Below are 17762 nucleotides of genomic sequence, written 5' to 3'. Positions count from 1 at the left end.
CTCTTTCAGACCATGCAACCGTCCTCAATATTGTGGAGGAAAATAAAAATACAGTATACACTTCACAACCTCAAACAGTCAGTTCTGTCATTTCAGACAGGATGACAGTGCAAAGCAGGGCTTCAACAACAGCCCTCCTTCCAGACCCTGTCTGCCTATCCCCATCTCTCTACACATGTAGACCAGCAGGGTAAGAAAGATCTGAGCTAGCTATTAAACCTTCTGCTAAAGCAGACTGATTGAAATAGACATGTTGAGATGCTGCTATTTCCCCTCCCTTCCTGTAAAGTGTTGTTGGCTGTCAGTGGCAGACAGAGGGAGGGGGTTTAGGGGGTTGTGTCAGCTGTCTGTCAGCTGCCAGTGGCTGGTTATCTGGTTATGGGAGTGTGGCAGTCTGGGGGGGCTGACTGACTGGCGGTAGATCTGACTGGCACCTCTATAAACCCTGTGATGAGCGGCCCGCCAGACAAACTCCTGCCTGACTGGCCCTTTCAGCTCCACTTAGGCCCTGCCTCTCCCCCTGCCTGTGCTGCCCCGGAGACACACACAGTGCTGGAGGCTGATTGAGTGGTCAGGGGCCAAGTCTCCCACTAGTCTAGGGCTGGACACCAACAGCCGACTCGTGTCAGGACAGGAGATAGTAGTGGTGTGGTGGAATACAGACAGACTCAGCTGTTAAGGATAAGGAAAATGGCATGGGCTCATATGGAGACATACAGTACCAGTCAAAAGTTTGGACACACCTACTCATTCAAAGGTTTTTCTTTATTTTTACTATTTTCTACATTGTAGAATAATAGTGAAGACATCAAAACTATGAAATAACACATATGGAATCATGTAGTAACCAAAAAAGTGTTAAACAAATCAAAATATATATTTCATATTTGAGATTCTTCAAATAGCCACCCTTTGCGTTGATGAAAGCTTTGAACACTCTCGGCATTCCCTCAACCAGCTTCACCTGGAACGCTTTTCCAACAATCTTGAATGAGTTCCAACATATGCTGAGCACTTGTTGGCTGCTTTTCCTTCACTCTGCCGTCTGACTCATCCCAAACTATCTCAATTGGGTTGAAGACGGGGGATTGTGGAGGCCAGGTCATCTGACACAGCACTCCATCACTCTCCTTCTTGGTAAAATAGCCCTTACACAGCCTGGAGGTGTGTTGGGTCATTGTCCTGTTGAAAAACAAATGATAGTCCCACTAAGCCCAAACCAGATGGGATGGCGTATCGCTGCAGAATGCTGTGGTAGCCATGCTGGTTAAGCGTGCCTTGAATTCTAAATAAAATCACAGACAGTGTCACCTGCAAAGCACCCCCACACCATAACACCTCCTTCCTCCATGCTTTACGGTGGGAACTACACATGCGGAGATCATCCGTTCACCCACACCACGTCTCACAAACACACGGCAGTTGGAACCAGAAATCTCAAATTTGGACTCCAGACCAAAAGGACACATTTCCACCGGTCTAATGTCCATTGCTCGTGTTTCTTGGCCCAAGCAGGTCTCTTCTTCTTATTGGTGTCCTTTAGTAGTGGTTTATTTGCAGCAATTCGACCATGAAGGCCTGATTCACACAGTCCCCTCTGAACAGTTGATGTTGAGATGTGTCTGTGACTTGAACTCTGTGAAGCATTTATTTGGGCTGCAATTTCTGAGGCTGGTAACTCTAATGAACGTATCCTCTGCAGCAGAGGTAACTCTGGGTCTTCCATTCCTGTGGAATGAGAGCCAGTTTCATCAAAGTGCTCGATGGTTTTTGTGACTGCACTTGAAGAAACTTTCTAAGTTTTTTAAATGTTCCGTATTGACTGACCTTCATGTCTTAAAGTAATGGACTGTCGTTTCTCTTTGCTTATTTGAGCTGTTCTTGCCATAATATGGACTTTTACCAAATAGGGCTATCTTCTGAAAACCCCCCCTACCTTGTCACAACACAATTGATTGGCTCAAACGCATTAAGGAAATGCATTCCAGATGACTCCCTCATGAAGCTGGTTGAGAGAATGCCAAGTGTGCAAAGCTGTCATCAAGGCAAAGGGTGGCTACTTTGAAGAATCTCAAATATAAAATATATTTTGATTTGTTTAACACTTTTTTGGTTACTACATGATTCCATGTGTTATTTCATAGTTTTGATGTCTTCACTATTATTCTACAATGTAGAAAATAGTAAAAAATAAAGAAAAACCCTGGAATGAGTAGGTGTGTCCAAACGTTTGACTGGTACTGTATGTAGAGCCATGGATAGATGTTCTAAGGCCAACCCAGTACAGGGACCCAGAAGGCAGGCAGCCTCTTCCCCTGCCTCTGTCAAGGCTGGAGGAAGCTCTGTGCTGAGACTGGAGCTGCTGCTGGAGGAGAGTATAAAACTCGGTCCCTGCCTGCCACCAAGGCTAACCCTTTTTACAATGTGCCCATGCTTTTTAGCGATCATATAAAAGGGACCTTTTAAGTTTTATTTGGTCCCCGTGGCTGCGTGGAGCATATGTGAACAATGGCTGTGGTGCATAAATGTCTGTTCAGCTGCTGGTAGCAGAGACAGTAGTAACAGACAGCTGAGGGGACCAGCGGACCAGCGGGCAGCATGGGAGCCTGTCCTATCCAGATAGACCACCACCATTCAGGGACCTTGAGATGATTGAAATACTTTAGAGCAAGGGATGGGCTAATAATGTGTTTTTCAAGACCAAGCCTTTGTCTCTCCCACAGCACAGTCAACACCTGGACCTGGGCATGCCTCAAAGGCTGCTGGGAAGGAGGGGGGAGGTATGGCGGCCGGGCCAGGCAGTGAGGTCATAAATGCGATAAACTGCAAATGATGCCCTGCATTTCATTAATCTACTGTGAACGAGTGGCGACACGTAGGAGAAGCTAAAATAAATAAATAGATTGTCCCTCCGTCCCGACCACTAATGGCGGCCGCTGGCCAGGCATATTGGGGAGGAGAAAGTGGCGGAGGGTTGGAAGGAACCAAAAATCACTGTTAATTCAATCAATTGATCAGGGTATGGATCCTGCGGCTAGTTAGCGATGCATGGCTGGGATTGGGGCCAGGAGATGGGAGGAGGGGATGGGAGGGACAGAGGCAGAGCAGCACAGCATTGATTTTCAAAAGGCTGTGGTGTGGTGGCTCTCTGGCTGAGGAGAGACCCACCCACTGACAAGGCTGCAGCCCCTAAGAAGTGTGCTTTCCACTGCTAAGTGTTACTAGGAAGGATTAGCCTTAAACCCAAAACCCAGTGGGACATGGAGAAATATTTATCTCAAATATACTTCCCCCAACTGGAACCGACAAGGATGGACTGCCTACAACTGCTGCATTCGATCCAGTTCAATCTCAATTCACCACAGCGGTAAGTGTGGAAGAAGACTATAAAGACAAGTAGGAAAAACAAGATCCCCATCACACTGATAGTTGACTGATAGAAACTAAAACGAGTGGATGCTGTAAAAGCAAGTGGCATGTAGCCGAACCGTTCGGCTGAAATTGGATTGTCCAAAGTCAGACCAGGTTGATGTCCCATGAGCAGAGGAGGAGGAGGATGAGGACTACAGCAGTCGGAAGTAATGGGCAGCGTTCCAAATGCCACTCCGTTCACTATTAAAGTGCACTACTTCTTACCAGAGGCTTATGGGCCATGGTCAAAAATAGTGCACTAAATAGGGAATAGGGTGCCATTTAGGACGTAGTGATGCTGTTGGGCTGGCCAGCCTGGTCTGGTCATGCTGCTCAGCTCAGTTCAGGCCCCATCTCTCCCTTTAACCAGTCTTGGCAGGCAATCTAATCTCCCCTGAAAAGGTCAGCGCCACTATAACTGCCTTTCAGTCACATTATGCACGCCGCTGCACGCGCTCCCTCTCTCCCTCCATCTCTCTCTCTCCGACCCCAGGGGATAGGCTGCTCCCTTTTTGCCCCTCCTTCTGGCAGATCATCCAGGATCAATATACACACAGACACACATGTCCGTGCACACCGACACACACAAGTGCACCTAAATGGCACCCGTCCCTCGCATATCCTCCACACTCATTATCCTAACCAATCTTGTGCATCTCAATGACTTGAACATGTAAAATACATGTGTTCTTCCCTGTGTAACACAGACCTGACTGTGACACGCAACACCTATCTCCATATGTCACCACCACCACCTGGAGATGAGACAGAGACAACGCTAAGGTTCTGAGCGAGTGGCGAGGGAGGGTCAAGGGACCAATCAACATGAGACAGCCTGACCAATAACACCCGGTTGCCATGGTGCTTATAGCCCTTATCAGCCCTCCCCAGTCGGCTCTGGTCATATCCATGATATCTCGCTGGCATTTACAGGACACGTCTGGAGAGATGATGGGACAGAGATGGAATAAAGATGGCCGCCATCTTTGAAGCCTGTTTACAAAGCAGAGAGTGCCTTCTGTCCCCGCTGCCATCTTCAGTCAGCCGACCCAAATACTCTCTCCCAGGATCGGCCCACTTGGCCTTGGTCTTCACTATCAGACTGCTGGGATCAGATCTGACCCTCTTCCTAAATACATCAGCCTTTAGTGCTTTTCTCCCAGGTCCTCATAAGCCATGTACACAGGAGGACCAGGTGAGGGCTGGGCCCCACATGTCTCAAGCAGAAAGTGATCCTGTTCGATTTTCCTCTCGCTCTCTCCCGGGCGTCGCCTTTTCTGTGGTGTTTAAAGGGCTTCCCTTTGCCTTTCTTCCCTCCCCTCAAAAGGGAGAGGTGGCAGTGGTGGTGCTGGTGGCTCACAGAGGATAGGCCTCTCTTATCCCATTGAAGCCCCTCGTCTCCGTCTCTCCTACCCGCATCAACCACCCCCCCCCCCGGGCTGGGTGGATGGTGGATTCTGCCTGGCTGGGCCCATTGAACCATGGCTGACTGCAGCAAAGCTTTCAAGGCAAATCCACCATCTGAGCTTCCAGGGGGGTTACTTTCAAGTGGTCTCCCCAGGCCGGCTGGAGCAGCGGAAAGCACCTCTGGCTTTGACCAGCCCTTATCTGTGTCACATCACAGGACGCCGGGCTATCACAGCCGGCCAGAAGGGGTCTGCTGCTCATTAGATGAATGGACAGACAGACGGCCGGACAGCCTCCTGCTCAGGAGGTTCAGTCGAGATTTCAAATTGATCTGTAGGCCGTTGATGTCTGTCTGGTCGGGTTTGTAGCGAGAGAGAGGGGCCAAAAGGCACACGTCTTATTGGGCTTTGTAATGCAGTTTTACCGCCTGGATCGAATTTGGGGACTTGGGGGGGTTTAGCGACTTTGAGAGTTTTAAAGAGGCCCTTAGAGAAGACGAGAACTCTTTGCTTTCCTGTGATGTGTAGACACACACCATGAGGACCTGTGGCCAATTCATTTTCATAGCTCTCTCTTGCAGTGAAGCAAAGGCCTGTCTGTTGGACATGAGATAATGAACGCTGACCTACAGCCAAATCATACACTTGTCCAATCAAGCGGACTACACTAGCTATTGATCACGGACCAATGGCCTTCTAAATATTCACAAATCATGTAGGTGAGCACACAGTGGCTAGGTTGGATCAATTCATCAGCATCTAAATCACGAGCCAAATGTATTCTCTGCGTTGGCTGACAGCCTACGTTTGAAAGTCACTGTATTGGAGTGGGAAATTAAAAAGAGATAACTTACAGGTTATTGAGCATTCCAGTCAATATCCCAATGATGTCTCGTTGTCAATGATTACTGATAATGGATTTGATATTCAATTCTAGCCCTCCCATAAGATAAGATAAGTTTCAGAGGGAGAGAGAGTGAGATGGAGAGAATGTGAGAGAGAAGGAGAGAGCAGCATATGGTCCCTAGTGGGCAGCTTTAGGTCTAGGGCTATAATTGCATTGCTTGGCTGAGGGGAACCTGGGGGGGGTCACTGGCCCATTTCCCTTCCACACACCACTCCTTACGGGTTCAGACGGGTCAATTGCACAGCTAAATGTGTTTTCCTTTCCCTCCTAAAGGGCTGGGGCCAGGGCCAGACTGGGCTGGCCCCTGTCTGGACCGGGGCCACATGGCCCCACACTGCAGCTGGAGACAGATGTTGTGTGTCCCAAATGGCACCCTACTCAGTGCGCTACTTTTGTCCAGAGTCCATAGGGTGCACTATGTAGTAGTGCACTACGTATGGAATAGGGTGTCATTTGGAAAACAGAGCCAGAGCTGTCCACCATGTTCGGCTACAGCCCTGGGCATGTTAGCCTCTCTGCACCCAGCCATGTCCTTTTAAAAGGCAATGATACACAGACTCAACCTGTTGTTATACTGAAGGGGAATTGTGACTAGCGGGGAATGTTGTTCAGAGTGGGTCCTGTTGTGTGGTGGAAGGCATTTTGGTGCACTGGGTTTAGACTCTTATCATTATGATACTTTCAACTACCCTAAAACACTTTGTTAATGCTCAAATGTTGCACCAATGTTTTGTTATTTTAATATCAGAACCAAAGTAGTGATTTTCTTAGAGTGAAAAATAGATCTGCGTCCCAATTGGCACTTATTCCCTTTATAGTGCACTACTTTTGATCTGGTCCATTGGGATGTAGTGTATAGTGTACCTCTGAAGCCTCCTTCCAGCAGGGTGGTAGCTCTGACCCTCTTCTGGCCGCACCACTCGTACTCCTCGAAGCGGGTCCCGTTCTCTCCATCCATGTCTGCAGAGTCATCCTCAGCAAATGCACCCTCCCTCTGAGAGAACAAAGACAGTCAACACTGAACCAGACACAGGGTAGGGATTGGAGTCGAAAAAGACAAGTTCTCCTATGTCAGAATTTGTCAGAAATAATCAAAATGTTAAATAGAAAATGATCAGTATTCTTTCATTATCATAAAAATATTGGATATTTTTTATTTAAACATTTTAATTCATACAAAACTAGCTATGATGCACAATATGTGTTAGTAAAACTACAACTAATTAATCTGTAAGATTTGGTTTATGAGAGCATGATTAATATAAATAAATAAATTATATTCTGTGAGCGAAGGAGAAGTGGTTACAATGAGAGTGAGCATGAATCTTTAAAGAGTTGGTCAGGAGGCCTCACTTGCCATCTATTCTATTTAGGAAGCAGAGATTCAGAGGAAGAAGATGCTCCTACAGGAGAGAGAGGTGGGCTAACTATTGGACAGGAGAGAGAGGTGTATTGCTAGACTAATGATTCTTTCAGTTGAACATCTAACTGGTACTATCTAACTAAGTCATCAGCATAAAGCTTGAGACTGGAGTAAGCTAGATTCAGTGCTTGGTGGACAAGTAAAAGAAGAGCTTGTCAGACAACGAAGCCCTGGTGGCTACTGTTTCCATGTGTTCTGAGTCTGTCATATCTATGTCATGTCTATGTCATTTCTAAGTAGTGTCTCGGCTGTGCCAGATCCAGGGGAAAGAGAGGGAGCATAGTGGATAGACACTAGATAGCGTGGTGGTGACTAGCGACTAGAGATATGGTAATTGGTTGACTAGAGGCTCGAGGCTGAGGGTACAGGTAGGGACGTGAGGCTACCTTGAACAGACATTGTTCCACATGCCTACTCATTTCCTCCTCTGTCCCTGCCAGCGGCGCGCTGCACAGTGGACATACCTGCCCATCCTCTGGCTTCCGGCGCTTCATCTTCCCAATCCGGGCTGAAACACAAAGAAAAAGAGGAAGAGGTGGTTAGAAACATGAAAACATACATGACAATCTGGGACTTAGTTTTTTTCTATTTCTCTATTTTAAGCGCCGTCCTAAAATATCACATCGGTAGGTTAAAAAAAGTCAATTGACTTCAGCAGACAGCGATTTGGCTACAATGACATGATTGGTTGAAATGCAGTAAAAGAGGACGCAATCCAAAAAACAGAATCAACCGAATGTTCAAATTAAACCCCCTGTCAGTGTGGATAACAGGCTCATAGCAGGCAATACAGCCCAGCAGAATGCCTCTGCCACAACAAGGCTATCTTTTAATATTGCAACCGGTATTGCATTTGACATGGACCAAAAATACACTGTAAATTCATGGTAGTCTATTGGGGTTTTTCGATCTCCACTTTCCTCCAGCTGTGTCCTGTGTGTCTCTCGCCTCTGCTGGGCAGAAGAGCAGCGGTGAACGCTATTGGCATTCACAACATGTCAGAGAAGTTTGCTGCCTCGCTGGCAATAACGCGGGTCAGCGGAGTGGAGGGGAAACGATGCGCCCCAGATCTCCTAGACGATGCCACAGCGTTTAGCCTGGTACCGGAAGATCAGGAATTACAACAGCGAGTGGAGAGGCAGCCGTGACAATCATCCTCAGTGCCACAACTAGTCTAACGTCAGGGCCCGCATTCATAACACATCTCAGAGTAGGAGAGCTGATTTAGAATCAGTTTAGCATTTTAGATCAAAATGAATAAGACGACATGGTCAGGGAGAACCTGGACCAGCACTCTTACTCTGAGATGTCCCACTTGGTCCAGGAAACGAGTCTAATGTTCTAACACCATGCCATGAGAGAGGGCAATCTATTCTCTTCAACCAGTGTTTGGGGAGAAGCTAAACATGGAGAAGGTTCCTCCTCTTTCTCCACAGGATATAGTAATTCACTCTCCTCATAGAAACTAACATTGTTTAAGGAGACGATAGGCCTAAACTTGGTTCCTTCTCTCGCTATAGGATGGATAAAGATGGTCTACTGTAGGTCTAGGTCACGTGACTCAACAATCCTTCTACAGCCCTAGTCTCAACGACTCCCCCACCACATAATTTGAAATTTAACACAGCAGAACAGCGGCCATTGCGCCGTAAGTCTTTGTCGCTTTTTCTTAACTGCAAATGGCGTCCGGGGACATTAATTTTTAGGTGGCTGTGATACGAAAGGGGCCAAGGGGGACCCGAGGAGGGACAGTGAGAGGAGAAAGGACAACGCACCATAACTTTGGGGAGATTGGGACAGCTCCTCATAATCTCTCTCCCAGGCCAGGGAACGGGTGATGGTAATCGAGTAGGGCTTCATTAAACGCAGACAGAAAGGGCCGATTAATTAGGCACGGCACGATTTGTCCCCCACCCCATCCCCCCGCTTCCCCCTCAGAATCATTCAGGTTCCACATGAGAGGTAATAGACATTAATGGAGGCTTGAGTTTAAACAAAGTCGGCACCGTTTCTTTTCATAGCAGCACTGAGGCTGCTGCCGAGGCTGATGCAAATGCCAATGGAGGCAGGGAGGGAGCCTGGGCCCGCTGGCTGACAGAGGGGATGTTGGGGAGGAGACGTGGGGGCAGGCTCTTACCGTGGCGAATGCAGCAGGGGGCAAGGGGGCCTCCATTGTGCAGTCCAAGGGGAGCACTTTTGACACTTTCCTTGGTGTAGCGCCTGCACCAGCAGAGGTCATCGACTGTTAACATATCAAGAAGGTCAAGGGTTAATAGATCCTCTGCTCGTGTAGGCGCTAGGTCAAGGGGAAAGCAGGGACGGAGACACACAGGGGCAGCCAGTGCTCCCGACCCCCCCACCAGCCAGCCCTGAAATCACACTCAGTGGGGCAACAAGGGGCAGGCTCTGCGGCTGTAATGTAGGCTACAGCCTGGAGCTGGTCCACAGTGTGAAGGGGCTGTCAGCAAGGCCACACAGGGCTTTGTTCAACATGGGCCTCTGGCTATACTTAACCATAATGTGTTATATCGATGGCAGAGCCAAGGTTATGGCTATGCAGGGTAGAAATGTGTGGTCAAACCAAACACAGCCTGGTCAAGGGTCCACAGACCCACACTCTCTCTGTCAGTCGGTCCATCCAGACCTGTGCTATGAACCTGTTCTCACACTCTGAAGATGCACATTCGCCTCCCCAATTGCTTGCTGCTTCAACTTTGATTGACAATTCCACCAACTGTGGGTGATATTTGGTTGAGCAATCTGTGTTTTCAGTAGTGTAATGTATAAAAAAGTATAAAATAAAACTGTTTTATGACAATCATAGGCTCCTCAATAAATATGAATATAAGATTATTTGATAGGGACATATCTTGTTTTAGGAAATAGCCTAAATCATTCCACAAGCCATTGGCATTATTTCAGAAGATTATTGTACCATTTTCACCAAGAAAATGATGCTAGGCTCCAATCATGTCATTGCATACAAGTTGGCTGTGAGAAGTTGCAGATGAAGATATCATACCTAGCTTCATCAATATTTATGCAGTAATTCTACAGGATGTTGTACCAGAAATGTATAAAAAAAATTATGTGTAAGATGTTTATGAAAAAGAATGAGGAACTTTAAAAGAAAAATGAAATGTATACATACCATTCAGTCGCGTTTGCCTATTTGCTCGCACTCGTAAAAATGTCTACAGGTAGGAAGAAAGGAAACACACAAAATATGCATTAGATATGGACCTTTGAATTTATAATGTTTATAGATATATTAGTAGCAGTTCATGGCTGGATTGCTTTGGATTCTACAGTGTGCCCTGCAAGCTAAAGCTCGATAGTAAACAAAAACCTACTTCTCTTATGGGCTGTATGCTCTCTTCCATAACAGGGTCGTCAAGTTTTTGTTCAAAGCCTTTTCAAGACGACAAACTCACTTTTACACGTCTATCATTTAGGCCTCCCGGTAGTACACAGCACCATGAATACACTTTTGTATCAATAATTTTATAAGGATGCCAAAGGATTGAATGTTGCGCCTACAAAGCCGCTTTGTTAATCGCCGTCGCCATGTTGGCTTGGCGCGTATCATGTGACCAAACATAGGAGTGAAAGTTCAGAGGACGCCCGGTGTTGTTCCACCATTGGCCACTAGAGAGCAGCAGTACGTAATACAGTGACTTCAATGGAAGTTAACTTGACATGAGATTTTAAGATTGATTCAAGTTTGTCTCAAGCAACTTGTAGGGTAAACTAGTTTCATGCATCATATCTAAACGTAGTTTTTTTTTTGCAGTCAATACTAATAGTACAAACTTTTTATTTCATTTTCTGAAAATGAGTGTTTCGTAATTTCCTCATCATATGAAAGTGACATAAGAAATAGGCTATGAATTCTCCCCATCTCAACTTGTTTTAAACTGACAGGCATGATCAGTGATTGTGAATACCACTAAGATATGGGTTAAGTGGGACCACCTATCTTTCTTCTCCCCTCTCTTCCAGAGTGTGTAGGCTATGTGCTGACATCAGCAGGGCCAGTGAGGGCAATGGATGGATGCCCACTCATTGACATGGGCACAGAGTGTGGGCACAAGTTCAAACTCCTAGCAAGTGGATCGTCCATCATATACCAGACAGGACTCTTACACTGAAACTTGAGTGGTGCTTTTATCCAACCTGCCCATGATATGATGATCCACTATGTGTGTCCCAAATGACACCCTATTCCATATTTAGTGCACTACTTTTGACCAGGGCTCATAGGGCTCTGGTCAAATATAGCGCACTATACAGGGAATAGGGTGCCATTTTGGATGCAAACTATCTAAATGGCTTACACAACCACATGATAGCTCATGTTACAAAAAAAGAAAGAAAGAAATCGAACATTTAACGGGGGAAAAGTATCTGTTTAATCATTTGCATGAAATGGTTTCAGCAGCAGCTCTACTAATGAAAATAAATACTTTAAACACAGCCCCTTTAATAGGCGTGTCAATGTATGGATATGATGGCTTACACTTAATAGCTCTTACTTTATGGTATAAGGGAAAAAAACACTTAACCCAAATAATAAATCACTGCCGTATGAGTTTGAAATACCAAACTTTTAGATAAAAAAGAAAAAGAAAGAAGCTCCATCATAACCTTATAGCTTAGGTTAAAACACTGTGCTGTATGAGGCAGTTTAATCCTAACTAATCTATGTTTGCGTCCAAAATGGCACCCTATTCCCTACACTACATTTGACCAGGGCCCATAGGGGTCTGATCAAAAGTAGTGCACTGTGTGGGGAGTAGGGTGCTGATTGGGACGTGGCCTATCTGTAGTGGTGAGGCCTCCAGCAGAATGAGGTGGGAAACATGTCAAGGACGCAGTGGACCAGAAGAGATACCATCCAGGCTTAGGGAGCATAAGAGCATTGCTTGAGGTAAATTGTGGATGATTACCTATCTGAACAGGGAAACACATTACAGCCTGGGCAAATCTTTGCCAGAGATAGTGGGAGGTTTGAGGGGCGCATTCCAAATGACACCTTATTCCCTATATAGTGCACTACCTATGGGCCCTGGTCAAAAGTTGCGCACTATATAGGAAATTGGGTGCCATTTGGGACACAATCAGGGAGGATAGAGGGAGGTAGGCAGCTGGGCTGATGCCTGATCCACTCTATGATAAGATGTGAGAGCCAGATTATTGGCTGAGTCAATGCTATGTGTTCAACACTAAAACAACAAATTACCACCTCAACGTCATCTCGACCATCGCCGCAGTAGGGCACCTGTGAGTTTGCCTAATGTGAATCAGTTTAACCTCACTAACAGAGTAGCAGGGTACTTTTTGTATGTTGCACTTCCATTACTGTTCTTCCTTCGACTTTTCCTTTTATTTTCCCAGAAGTACATTTCATAGTGTCTTTCATCCATGTTTTTTTGTCATGTGACAGGATATGATAATGGATTTATGATGCTTAATATGTGGGCCAAGAGCAACATCCTGGCTTGCATCCCAATTAGCACCCTATTCCCTACATCGTGTACTACTTTTAACTAGAGCTCTGGTCAAAACTATAGGGCATAGGGTGCCGTTTGGAACGCACCCTGTTTCTACAGGCATGCGCACAGAGCAGGCAGCTCACCTGGTATCTGTCGGAGTGGTGGGCATCTTCAGAAGAGAGAGGGGAGACCACCGGTGACTCTCCCTCGCGTTTGATGTGCACTGACAACAGCATGGACTGAGGAGAAAGAGCAGGACAGTTGTTGTGAGAGGAAGAGAAGAGGGGGAATGCTGCAGTGGAGGAGAGGAGGACACTAGCCAACATTACAGGACACTTTGGTCATCTATAAACCTCTTCTGACAGCCTCCGACGAGCGTCCGACATTACAGACCTGTCCCACTGACAAACTTAATTGAGTTTATTTCCCAAATGAACATGGGGAAAAGGCAGAAAGAGGGGGGAAGGGGAAATAGTGCTTACTTTACAGGGCAGAGTTGACTGAGATCCAGCTCTTTACGAGGCTGCTATGAAATATTTGTATTTACAATGTGTTCCTATTAATCAAGGAGAGAGGAGAGAGCAGGGGCTTAAGTGGCCGACAACTATAATGTAATATTAATATGTGAGAAATGGCAGACCCCTAGTGCCGGGACAGTAAATTAAGCAATATGCATGGCTTTTTATGCTTCAGGACGGCAAGATCACGGAACTGCTGTTTATTTATGTGGCTTTTATTAATTGATGTAACTGGAATTGTTACCTAATATACAACATAATATAATGTTGCATTTTTTAATCCCTATGCGTCAATTAGCACAAACTTCTGATATCAACTACTACTTGTTATTTTACTTGAGTGTAATAGTTTGTAATGTGTTGACTAATTAACAGATTGAAACCAGCGTTAGATACAGGAGGTGCCATGTTAGTTAACATGTTCATCTCGCCTCATCTTGCCTTGCTGTACCGTTGCCCCCTGACCCGAGGATTAAGAGGCACAGGGCTGGCATGAAGTCGCTATGGCGATGGCGTGGTTGAGAGGGTGCGGGTGGCCGTTGTGGCAGCTGTGAAGAGGGTGAGGTTAATCCCCTTTAGAACCGGTAGGCAGGTCTGGAAGGTCTGGAAGGCAGACTGGGCACAGGAAGCAGCAGCCCCTGTGATCCCCAACCAGCTTCTTCATTTTTCACACGGTGTGACAGAATACTAAGCACCTACTGGGGAATGCTCAGTCACGCCTCGCTCAGATGGCATGTTCTGTTCCCCTCACCCCGGTCCCTGTTCATTCCCTGTTCCCTTACTCTCACTTTTCCCACCAAACCACGATGACTCCTGTTCCCCAACCCCTGTCTCTGTCTCTCCCCCAGCCCCTGTCTGTCTGACTCACCTCCAGCCCCTGTCTGTCTGACTCTCCCCAGCCCCTGTCTGTCTGACTCTCCCCCAACCCCCGTCTGTCTGACTCTCCCCTAGCCCCTGTCTGTCTGACTCTCCCCAGCCCCTGTCTGTCTGACTCTCCCCCAACCCCTGTCTGTCTGACTCTCCCCCAGCCCCTGTCTTTCTGACTCTCCCCCAGCCCCTGTCTGTCTGACTCTCCCCCAACCCCCTGTCTTTCTGACTCTCCCCCAGCCCCTGTCTGTCTGACTCTCCCCCAGCCCGTCTGTCTGACTCTCCCCAGCCACTGTCTGTCTGACTCTCCCTCAACCCCTGTCTGTCTGACTCTCCCCTAGCCCCTGTCTGTCTGACTCTCCCTCAATCCCTATCTGTCTGACTCTCCCCCAACCCCTGTGTCTGACTCTCCCCAGCCCCTGTCTTTCTGTCTCTCCCCAGCCCCTGTCTGTCTGACTCTCCCCTAGCCCCTGTCTGTCTGACTCTCCCTCAATCCCTATCTGTCTGACTCTCCCCCAGCCCCTGTCTGTCTGACTCTCCCCTAGCCCCTGTCTGTCTGACTCTCCCTCAATCCCTATCTGTCTGACTCTCCCCCAGCCCCTGTCTGTCTGACTCTCCCCAGCCCCTGTCTGTCTGTCTCTCCCCCAGTCCCTGTCTGTCTGACTATCCCCTAGCCCCTATCTGTCTGACTCTCTCCCAACCCCTGTGTCTGACTCTCCCCAACCCCTGTCTGTCTGTCTCTCCCCCAGCCCCTGTCTGTCTGTCTCTCCCCCAGCCCCTGTCTGTCTGACTCCCCAGCCCCAGTCTGTCTGACTCTCCCCCAGCCCCTGTCTGTCTGTCTCTCCCCCAGCCCCTGTCTGTCTGACTCCCCAGCCCCTTTTTGTCTGACTCTCCCCTAGCCCCTGTCTGTCTGACTCTCCCCAACCCCTCTGTCTGACTCTCCTCCAGCCCCTGTCTGTCTGATTCTCCCCCAGCTCCTGTCTGTCTGACTCTCCCCTAGCCCCTAGTCTGTCTAACTCTGAACCAGGCATCACCAGAAGGTAGTAGTGAGGCACGGTGAGCCTCCGAGCTTGCATAATAATATGTAAAGACCTGTCTCCAATCTCTATTAAATATTTGTATCAAGTTCATCCATTTCATCTCAACCCAGTAAATGTCCTCCGAAATGGCAGTTGAATGAAGAGTAGAGGAAACACTGTTGAGCACATTAAAGCGTGTCTTTGGAGATGTTAAGGATATTAAAGGTCCCCTTTTACCAGACAGGTACAGTGATCATTAAGAGACAGACATCCTTCATAGTATCTTTACCCTCAGCGGGGACACATGCCATCAGCAAATCTTACCTTTAATATCAGAGGGACGATCAAGCTCTCCCTCTGTGCCAACTGTGGCTGGCTGCTGCTTGGCCCTGCTCCAGACTACACCTTAAAAAAACTAATATATATTTTTATCTTTCTGTCACTGACTCTCTCTGTCTCTTTCTCCCTCTCTCTTTCCCTCTCTTTTTCTCACTCTCTCTCTCCCTTCACTCAACACATCCACTGAGGGTCCTGAAGAACAGTGCCCCTGCCTGTCAGAGCTAAATGTGGCAACATTGAGAGAACATGAATTAAACCTCTTATTAACCTGTCATAAGAGAGACATACCCTGTCCCAATGGACTACAGGAATGCTATGTGGCTTGGAGTGTGTCTCAAAGTCAACACTTTGAAACACTGCATTGTACTGAGGAGATAGACCCAGTTAGAGTCCCTTTTTAAGTCCTTGGTCTTACAGAGTCCTTTGTCTCCATATCCTTTGGTTCTTATTGGGTGTTCACAGAAACTGCTCTGTCCAGGGTCTCTTGGATCTGCTTTTTAATGAGGACTCAGACAGCCATGAAACCATAGGAAGTGCATCTATGGCCGCTTCCTCCATTCCCCTCTCCCCTGCTTGCTGGAGCATGGACACTGCCTCCTGAGACAGTAGTAGCTAGCTTAACACCCTTCCTTCCAGACACTGCCTCTCCTTAAGACACTGCCTTGTCGAGCTCCGCTGGTTTCCTCTCAGTGGAACAGAGATCTAGACCTAAAGTACAGTAGCCTAATAAGGCTCAGATAGTTCAGAGGAAGATAATTCTGGTCAGGGAGCTGGTCAGTGGAACAATAATGGTCTTATTGGGGCTGTGGAGTCTGAGAGAGATTCTGCTGGTTTATCATGAACGTCTCTGAGGTCCTCTTACCTTAGGAGTTCCTGGAACCACACTGCCATCCTTGTGTCCGTGTGATGGGTTCTTACTGTAGGAGAGATGGGAGAGACCGATTTAAACAGGTTATTGGATTTGTATTTTTACAGTATGGGTGGGTTTGGGTGTTTCCATTCAAATGGGAGATGCACTTCGAGATAGATATGTTTTTGATTGAGGTCACATGTCTTTCTAGGATGTTCTTATACCGCTCTCTCTGTAGGTCTGCGTCTGTCCTAATATAAGTGATATTATTCTCAGTATCCCCTCAGGTGACACCTCAGTCCTCTGTCTCTGTGCAGATGACGCCCTTCTTTCAACACTCAATTCTGCTTAAAGTCACACAGACAGAAAGACATCACTGTTTCTCCCCTCACTCACTCAGACAAACGTAATACCCAGGGGACAGCTCAAATGGTCACTCAGTCACCGAGAAACACAAATCACACTTTTAATCGTCTGCAAGATTCAAACCCGCCTACCCTCCCCTTTCTCCCCCTGTGCCACTCAATCTGCCCACCCTTGGGCCATGCTGTATCTGAAACAATTACAGCTCAAAGTACGACTGCTAAGTAGATTTGGGATATAATTTTTTTTATTGAAGTAATCATTCTCTTGGATGCTCCAATCCACCCCTTTAACCCCTCTCTTCCTCGCCTTCTCTCCTCTCCTCCTCCTCTCCTCCTCTCCTCCTCTCCTCCTCTCCTCCTCTCCTAACCACCATCGCTGAGCCAGTGGTAGGAGCAGGAAATAAATGATTTTGCTGTTATTTGATTTGTCAGTGAAACGCCCCGGGCACTTAGGACTTTGAAATATGTTGAGGACAATGCGCTGGCTTGTAAACATTGTATTAAAGAGGCGGAGGAGAGGAGAGAGGGATAGAGCGAAAGGGGGTAGGTAGAGAGGGGGGAGGGGCTGCACTCCCCAGAGTCTGACTAGCGGGGGCTACATCAAATCACAGCCTCATCGACATTGAGGATTGAAGATGACTGATTACAAGGCCAGAAATATTAAACGGGCCGGCTAAAGCATCCGTCGACAATGGGGAGAGACATATCAAATCAGATCTCTCCCTGAGACGTGAATATTCCTCATTCCCTCTCCTCCTTCCTGTGCATGAATAGGCTGGCTGGGGCTCTCCTCTTGGCATTCATTTTATTTTTTATTTTGTGTTCATTTTTTCCCCTATCTTCTGTTTTGTTACTTTCGCTGTCTAGCTTCTCTTCCTCCATCTCCATTTCAGTCTTTCTTTCTTTCGCTCCTCCTCCCTATCTCCTCCTTTCACTGCGACACGGATACATTTTTATGAGCCTCACAAATGATGCACCAGGTCGAAGTGACAAAAAAAGTCACCCATGTCATGTTCGCTTTGTGTCCCACGCGCAGTCACAGATTCAGAGCGGCTTTGGCAAGGCGCTGAAATTGAATTTGCCCAGGTCCTAATCCGACAACGTGATTTGGCAGGCGAGCGTATCCCCGGAGTGGACGGCTGGAGAGGGAAGGAGGGGTGGA

At 47.2% G+C, this 17762-nt stretch overlaps 1 protein-coding gene across 8 annotated transcripts in view; it reads right to left on the bottom strand.

The window, feature by feature from the left end:
- The window catches only part of LOC121580924 (E3 ubiquitin-protein ligase RNF220), a 182613-nt gene that overhangs the window by 32523 nt on the left and 132328 nt on the right, over nt 1-17762 (bottom strand). For 3 of the 8 annotated variants that reach the window (XM_041896123.2, XM_041896122.2, XM_041896127.2), the window contains exons 4-9: nt 16248-16302; nt 12786-12881; nt 10299-10341; nt 9285-9389; nt 7534-7655; nt 6589-6718 (exon numbers count right to left, since the gene is read on the bottom strand). In XM_041896123.2, coding sequence (XP_041752057.1) covers nt 6589-6718; nt 7534-7655; nt 9285-9389; nt 10299-10341; nt 12786-12881; nt 16248-16302 — 551 coding nt within the window. The remainder of the gene's footprint in view (nt 1-6588; nt 6719-7533; nt 7656-9284; nt 9390-10298; nt 10342-12785; nt 12882-16247; nt 16303-17762) is intronic. The other 5 variants (XM_041896125.2, XM_041896128.2, XM_041896126.2 and 2 more) reach the window with 3 other exon arrangements.

Source organism: Coregonus clupeaformis, chromosome 14 (assembly GCF_020615455.1).
Source record: "Coregonus clupeaformis isolate EN_2021a chromosome 14, ASM2061545v1, whole genome shotgun sequence".
Lineage (NCBI taxonomy): Eukaryota > Metazoa > Chordata > Actinopteri > Salmoniformes > Salmonidae > Coregonus > Coregonus clupeaformis.
This window is presented reverse-complemented; position numbering and strand designations above follow the sequence as displayed.